The 8,402-nt window shown below is 35.6% G+C and overlaps 1 protein-coding gene across 1 annotated transcript; it reads right to left on the bottom strand.

Moving 5' to 3' along the window:
* Window positions 1-1,906: 1,906 nt before the first annotated feature.
* On the bottom strand, window positions 1,907-7,899 carry LOC126702910 (C2 and GRAM domain-containing protein At5g50170). The gene is made up of 9 exons (XM_050401770.1): window positions 7,264-7,899; window positions 5,349-6,557; window positions 5,041-5,223; window positions 4,649-4,932; window positions 4,314-4,430; window positions 3,508-3,770; window positions 3,169-3,385; window positions 2,612-2,884; window positions 1,907-2,461 (listed from the first exon to the last, which is right to left on the bottom strand). Exons 1-9 carry the CDS (start codon window positions 7,610-7,612, stop codon window positions 2,258-2,260), a joined length of 3,099 nt encoding a protein of 1,032 aa, XP_050257727.1. The 5' UTR covers window positions 7,613-7,899; the 3' UTR covers window positions 1,907-2,257.
* Between the last annotated feature and the right edge of the window lie 503 nt (window positions 7,900-8,402).

Here is an 8,402-nt window from a genome sequence, read left to right as displayed (position 1 = left end):
AAAAATCTTGTATTTTTATTTTGAGAATTTAATTTGTAAGTGAATAAAGTAATTTGAAAATCAACCTGAGAGTGGCTATATTTTTAGGCAATGTTTTAGTAGGAGTTAGAGTTGTATTTTTATCAATTTGTCATTTAGTTTTGTCTCTACTTAAACATAACGGTGTAGGGGTATTTTTGAACAAAAAAAAGAGAATCCCAAGCAATGGAAAGCCATTAAATAGTAGTATAGACTAAAAATTTCTGGTGGTGCAATTTTTAATTTTTTTATTCTATAAATGAAATTATATATATTTAATTTATAAATAATATTATGTTTTTAAAAAAATTATGTGTTTATTATACATTAAAACATATTTTATGAATACATATTCATGAAAATATCATAAAGCACCAATTGATACACAAAATCGTTTGACACACAAATCACCTAAAAACAACTAGAATCATGACTTGAAATCGTGATTTTTTTTTTTAATTCAATAATTAGTGGAGATTTGAAACTGAATGTTACAGTGAAAATAAGCATTTGGGTTAACAAAAAAAATAAAATAAAATTTGAGAGTGGCTAGATGAAATTATTTTTACAAATTGAAATGTTATTAATTTTGAAAGATCAAAAAGTTCCGTACTTTTTCTTTCATTAAAATCTGAATCTCTATCTGTTGTCTATGTTTTGATCGTTAAAATATATTCTTTGGTAGCAATGGTGCCAATGATGAACATGACAATATATTATTAAAAAAATAACATTAATGGGTGTGAAAAAGTTTTTTTTTTCTTCTGCAGAAATTCATTTTCAAAAAACCAGTAGCTGGTTTTGACCTAGCTAGGTCTCCCTTTATGCATGATTAATAGCTGAGAGCTTATTCAATTTTTTTAATTTTCAATAATGACTCCCTTGAGATGTTCCAAAAGGCAATATAGATTTGTGCTAGTCACTGCTAGTGCATGCCCATTCTCCATAGCAGTTTTTAGATTTGAAGGGGTTGGGTATATGAAAAGAAAAATATAAAAAATTGAGAAATTAATATAACATCATCGAATCCAAATCTATATTAATTTAAACCTTTGCGACGTGATTCTAATAGGTCAGTGGCAGCCCATACAAGTATGATGAAGGGGGAAAAATCATGATGGAACTAGTAAAACTTATTTGTTGCCCAAAAAGAAAAAGGTCTTATTCTAAATCTATAAGATTTTTTTTTTTTTTTTTTTTCTATAATTTGATTGTTATGCGTGTGAAAATTTGAATCCTGAATGTCTCTATTAAAAACATCGGAATGTGTTAACCAATTGAGTTATAAGGTTTATGGAAAATTCATAAGATTAAACTTTAAGATTAGTCATTGATTGTATTTATTTTCATTGGACCTCCACAGGTTTAGAGCAAGTAGATTAGTGCTGACTCAGTTGTGACTTGTAACTCCACCCATAATGACTATGAAGTGGATGAATTGACAACTTTGAGACTTAACCAAAGTTTATGTTATCGTAATCAGAGTGCATATGGGATAGTGACTTTTTGGGGTGAAATCATTCGCCTCCCCCCAGAAGGCACTCTTTTTGTGGCCCACTTGACTTGTATTGGCCAAGAATTGCTTTGAAACCCACTAGAACTCTACAAATTTTCAAAGAGTTCTTAAAAGACCTTTTTTTTATGAATAGCTTACTCTTTACATGGACTAGTACTCCACGGCATAGTTTGGCACCTAAGAACACTCAACACTCACATTAATGGTGTATAATAAAAAAAAAAATTAAAAATAATATATTAATGAAATGTTGTGTAACAGATAATCTGATATAATTAGTTTTGAAAAGTCTGTATGTAAAATAGAAAAAATAGGTTCTTATATTAAAATAGACAGAAATTTTTGCACAAGTTAATACGAATGCTTAACATAGATTATTTGACTACCTTCTTTCAATATCCAAAACCTAATAAATCATAATTCTCTAGAAGAACAGAAAAAAAACAACAATGATAATAATAACAAAGCCTTAGTCCTAAAAGGCTAAAACTATGGGGTCCTTCACAGGTATTTTTCTATGTGATTCTATCCTATCCAAAATTAAAAGAAATACAAGAATGAAATGGTAACTAAGAGCATTGGATACAATTGGCAAAATTCCTTGGAACATGTTTTGTTCTAAAAATGTTTTGTATTTACTTCAACACTATGCACTTTCAGCTTTCCATAGAAAAGCACTTTAAATGACAGGAGCTCAAAGTATGTAATATGTATCAAATGGAACTATCCTGATGAGTTTGTAAAGAGAATCTCTATTTCAGCAAGTTCAAATATCTCCTTCAGTCTATTGGTAAACTTCTCGGTTATGTTCCGGGTGATCCTCTCCTGAAACTTGGTGCTTTTAAGCCAGGTAATACCCATGTAAACATCACACTTACACGCGCAATGAGCAAGGGGAGATTTCTCAATTTGGTACCTGAAGTGAACCTGCATGTAAAAGGCACCACAAGAAGAAAACTATTTCATTCTTTGTTACTTTGTTAGGTTCATTAAGTACGCAAGAAGTTGACTGAAAACAAAATGGAGCAATAAATGGCAGATTGTAAGATTAAAAGTTTCCAAGTTTTTGTCACATACACGGAAGTGATCGCCAAATGGGACACCATGTAGAGCCATAACTTCATTGACAATCCACCCTTCATTTTTAGCAATTGGAAACTTTTGTTGTGTGCATGTGACATCCCCTCCAAAAGTTGAGACATGGCAATTGAACTTGTAAGACAAATGTCGTTCATAAACATCAGGCTTCACAGGTTCCCATGTGGTAGTTGTATAATTAAGACAACCAGATTTTCCCATAATTTTATGCTCCAACTTTCCTCCATCAAACATTTCCATCAATGATTTTATCTGCACCATTACCCGACAAACTTTCAGCACCAAAAAAAGAGTTCATCAAAGAGAAAAGGGGAGGGGGGGGTGGGGGGGGGGGGGGGGGGGGTGAATAAGGCAAGGGAGTGTTATCACCAACTGCCAAACTTAGCAGCTTCTAAAGAAATAGTGTGTGTGTTATTAATGGACATGAATCTATAGTTTTAATATTTGGGTTCAAAACAAGAATAGATGTTAGAGAAAGACCATCTTGAATGCTTAATGAAGATATGGACAAGCGAATGGGAGAATAGACCACTCACATCGACAGGAAGTTCTGCATTGTAAAACTTGGATATATTTGCATCTTCAGCATCCATACTTGATCCTGCATCAACTCTGGATGCATCTTCAGCATCTAGAATGGACCCTGCATCTTCAAGCATGATGGACCTCTCATCTTGATCCTCCTGCACTTTCGCAATTTGTTCTTTCTGCTCAGGGGTCAATGTTCTTGTTCTCCACAATGCCATAATTGTTCTATGAGTACAACATGGTGAATCATCAAATTTCACATTTATAGAAGTGTGCAAATTAGATAATTTTTTTTTTTAAGTTCAATTATGAGAATGCTTTTGTGAAGCATTTCATTACACTACTACCTGCTAGCAACATTGAATGACACAAATGATTGGAAATAAAATTTGAGTCTGCCTTCTTCATCTTGAGATTTTGCACCATGCCTTGCATCAAGACCTCGACCCTTCCGTAGAACTAAGACCAAAGTAGGGCTACCCACAGATGCCAGGGTCGGAGGAAGCACTTGGATAGCTTCAATATCCTCCCAAAGAAAGAAAAAACTGGCTTTATATCCAAATAAATTGGCATAAAACCCCACAATTCTTGCTGATAGAAAGAGCTTTCCCTGCACCGAAAGTCATCCCCAACTTCAAGTTACAGAGACAGAAATAAGCTGGTAAACTAAAAAGCAAATACTATCTGGTAGAGTTGGCCACTAGAACTATTTTATACTCTTAACTAAACAAACGGGAGGGACTTTCGCCAAGCATAAAATCATCTCACTGTGTTCTTCTTGCATTTTAAATAATACCATTCTGGTTTTGATTTATTTCAATGAGGTCCTTTGTTAGTTTAATACTCAGTTAGTCTTTGATTTCTATTTTCGTACAGCATTGAGGGATTTCATATTACATGGCCAAGATATGCTTAATATTCTATGAATACGAGTTCAATGCATGGAACTTGTATACACCTTATGGATAGAAGTTACCATATCATTGTCAATGCCATCTTCATCACTGTATAGTATTTGATTAAGCTCTGCAACTGTCTACTTAATAAGACCACTAGACCAACTTTAACAAGCTCACTTTTTGGTGCACTCTGAGTTTAGTTTAAGACCATTCCTTAAACAGACACGTACTCCCATGGTGAATATATCTAGTACCTGTAGATGCATTTTTCTCTTCAGGGAGCATGCATAGTCACTGATGAGAAACTCTTCTGGTGGCAAGCCGAACAGTTTCTGGAATGTTGAATTCTTGTGAGGTGATCGTAGATTCAACTGTCAAGCAACCAACAAGCCATTAGATTGACAATTCTAACAGAAAAATTAAAAGGCTGGCAGGTTTAACAGCAAAATGCTAAATAACTAGCACCACCATGACAGAAAAATTGTTATGCATGAGTAGAGGTTGGATAAAACTGGACTAGATCTCATCATATGCATTCACACATAAATTACAAAAGATAATCAAATAAGAAGGTATATTAAGTGCCTACCTTCTTCCCAACTTCCTTTTCCATCTTGGTCAAATACTCCCTAATTGTTTCAACTCCATTGTTATTGTCCAAAAAAATTCTCAAGTGCAATTTTGACTGACAAGACTGAGCAAACTTTCCTTCAAGGGGCACCCACATGTCCGCGAGTTCAGTAGATGTGTGTTTTACAAAATTGATCTCAGCATGCCCAAGTGAGGGGGTTTGGTCAAAGGGACAATCAAAATCAAAAACTTCCACATCTAAAACTGATGGCGGTTCTTCCATAGCATCAAACTCAAGTATCTCTGCATGATTTTATAAAGATCAGTCATGCAGTAAAATTTGGAGGAACACATGTCAATGGAAAAATAATTCAAAAACAATAGAACAAATCCAGCATTTAATGGCCTCACCATTCCATTGAGGCTTGCGAGGTTGGAGCTGGACAGAGCTTGTTCTTGTTTTACCATTGCAGGTGAAAACCACATAGGGAATGCAAAACTCTGTTGATTCCAAGGATGCTAAGTTGATCCCTTCAATTAAAGCTATGGTAAGAACCCAACCGTCACCTTGGGATTTAACTCCATGATCACTTCCTGTAGAAATCGAAGTGAAAAATAAGTGAATCCCAGGTCAAAGTTGGAAAAGTGGCACCGAGTGTGAAAGTGCTTTAGATTCCAGTTGGTTAATAAGATATGAGCTAGGTAGCATAATTTGTTACCTCTCTGAAACCTAGCTTGTATGAAGCGTGAGATCATGTTATAAACTCGCTCCAACTGAATGAATAAGAATCCACAAGTAATAAGCTCCTCAATGCTGTCGGGCAAATCAATTCCGTTAAATTCCAAGCCTTGCATTTTCCTGGGCTCAGAAAGTAGAATATGCACTAGAACATACAAAACCATAACAATGGTTGCAACAACAGTGAAATTCCAGAAGTATTCAGTTGTCAAATTCCAGTCTGATTGATGTTCTGTTTGCAAAGTTGCCAGCACATCATCCTTGTTGGATAAGTTCATGGAATCCAACGTTTTAAAATTCTGAGCAAGCAAGTTTGCAAACTGCTCAAAGCTCTCTTTCAGTCCCTGCCGAACTCCTCCTTCAATCATACCTCTCATCATTGTGTTTTGGAGAAAGTTGATGCCCCAAGACAAAACAAGATGGGAGGATTCTTCTCCTGAGGATAAAGCTGGTCCAGACATTATCTTGTAAAGCAATTCCACCTTGAATGTATTCCCATATGGAACTTCAGGTGTACTTACACTTACTAATACAGCAAATTCCCCTCCACCTGCTCTTATATAGGTTTGCTCCTCTGTAGCCTTAACAGCCTTGACTAACTTTGATGCAGCTTTTATGTAGGAAACATTTCGTGTCAGACATGATGTTTCTCCTGATTTCCAAATCCAACACCCCTCTTGCACATCTATTGTTCCCTGTAGTTCAGCTAATTCTTTTCTAAACTGTGAATCGGGAACAAAAAGAAATGCATTAAGATCATAGGGTGGTACTGCATATATCTGATCTAGAAGAATGCCGCCCTGCAGGTTTTCAGGCATTTCTTGTCCATTGTTTCTTGATAGCATTGTATCAATTCCCTCTTCAAAACTAAAAGTAGAGGGATGTTCTTCCATGCAATCCTCATAATCAGATAATGTACTGGACGTCTCCATAGAATCACCGTTTCTTGGGGCTTCTTCATTCTTATTGAATAGCCTCTCTAGACGACTAGCAACTGCCTTCATCAAAATTTTCCCTTCTGCCATCTTTCGTCTTGGAGCTTTTGAGCCAACTATGTCCTGACTTGATATATGAGGACCTTCCAATTCTTTAGGCTCCTCAATTTTGACATTCGAATGCACATAATGGGGTTGCTTGGTCAAAGAATCATGGCCTTTTCCATGAAGAGAAATGGTTAGAAGAATTTTCCCTGCATGCAAGGGGCAAAATTATGACAAACCTAAAACATACGTTCCCCAAGATGCCTAGAAAGCAAAAACCAAACGTTGATTGAATTGACAACAGAGCCGGTCATGACAACGACCACTCCATCAATCTAGCCTTCAAATGTTATGCCATTAACATACTGTCCCTCGAGTTAATAACAAATAAGTAATAACCAATATGCAAACTACAAATTTAAGGGCAAACAACAGGATCCAAGCTTAGTCAAAAGCCATAGTGCATTTTGTTACCTAAGATAATAAATTCACATTAGGAAAGAGGGTCACCTTTTTCCTATACTATAAGACAACAAAATTGGATCTCTTAAATCATGAGTAGAAAAGAAGAACGGAATTTCCAAGCGTCCCTCGCATACATGAAATCTGCATAATTTGCTTCTCACTAATTGTATTTATCTACTTATTTTTTTTCAAATGTTATCATTCTATCAATGGACGCCCTTAATTGTTGATAAACTATTTTAGGAAAGTTTTGACATTACTTTTATTAGAAATATAAAAAATTATCAACACAATTAATTGTTTAATCATTTTCCAATAAAATGTTTTTAAAAATAGTTCTTAAACCAATGCATTTGGCATTTGTTAACATTTCCCATTGACTTATTGCACAATATTGAAACCAATTGCTTAAAACATAATAAAAGAAATAGTACTGAGAGAGGTACTAACCATAATCTTCATTAATAAATTTCCCAGCCTTAGGCCTTTCAAGCGGAAACCATGTAGGCAGCAAGGTATGATTTTCCTCAGCAGCAATGGACCAGACAGGAATTCGAACCCGACCCACCAAATCCCTTGAGCCATGGAGCACTCTAGGCTCATCATCATGGTGAAACAAAGACACAACAAGCTCTTCATCCATGTCATGGACTCTGAACACAAACTCTTCATTCCAAACTGGCATCATGGTGTTCCTCAAAATCCTAGTCTTGGACTTGTGCTTCTCAACCTGAAGCTTCACGTACGAGTCCTTCACACTCAAGTCCTTGGCCTCCAACACGTACACATATAGCCTCATGTCTATTTAAAAAAAAAAAAAACTTACACCTCTAATACTATTTGAAAAAAAGAAAACTGGGTTTGAAGGGGCTTAAAGTTAGAGACTTGGGGTGGTTGTTGTTGTTGTTGTTGATGTATTTGTACTTGTTTGAAGAGAGAGAGAGAATTGTTTGTGAAGCCATGAGGAGACGTGGATGAAGAAGTAAGAGGACACGAGGGAGGTAAGTAAGTACGAAAATATGGAAACCTGTATCTAGAGAGAGAGAGAAGTAGTGTTGGTTTGGTTTACATTTTCGGTAAAGGTTAAATGGGGCTTTGATTTGTTGATATTGCTACTTTTAAACAGTTATCCACTTTGTGCTCTTTGTTTGTATTAGTTTTATAGTGACGCTTTTGCATTCCCAAAGCTGAGTTTGAGAAGTTTTTGGAATCAGAAAAAGAGTGAGGGGAGATGGGGACACAGGAGTACACGCTCCACATGGGACCAGATTTGATTTGAAGAGGAATCGAAACTGCTTTTATCACACGCTCTGATTTCCTTCGTTTATCTAGCTTTCAAAGCCTAATTAACTTCTACCTTTTTCAGTAAAAAAAAAAAAAAAAAGCCTAATTAACTGAACTAAGCAAGTTCTATTTAAAAACTCATTATTCGGGCGTGTAAAGTGTAGATCCTGTTTCTTATAATGGGCTGCACATGATTGGTCTGAAAAGTAGCATCAGGGACACCTAGAAGGTGAGTTTGATGGATTCGAAGAATAATTACCACATTATACCTTCATGAAAATTTTAAAGGGTCTCATAGATAAGGA

Source organism: Quercus robur, chromosome 10 (assembly GCF_932294415.1).
Source record: "Quercus robur chromosome 10, dhQueRobu3.1, whole genome shotgun sequence".
NCBI lineage: Eukaryota > Viridiplantae > Streptophyta > Magnoliopsida > Fagales > Fagaceae > Quercus > Quercus robur.
This window is presented reverse-complemented; position numbering and strand designations above follow the sequence as displayed.

What these genes read in the sequence shown, in the direction of transcription:
- LOC126702910 (XM_050401770.1), bottom strand. Translation starts at nt 7,612, where the DNA reads ATGAGGCTATATGTGTACGTGTTGGAGGCCAAGGACTTGAGTGTGAAG. An exon ending in AGAGAAAAATGCATCTACAG is followed by an intron (nt 3,771 to 4,313) that starts GTACTAGATATA and finishes CTTTCGGTGCAG; the next exon opens with GGAAAGCTCTTTCTATCAGC. An exon ending in CATTTGGCGATCACTTCCGT is followed by an intron (nt 2,462 to 2,611) that starts GTATGTGACAAA and finishes TTTTACATGCAG; the next exon opens with GTTCACTTCAGGTACCAAAT.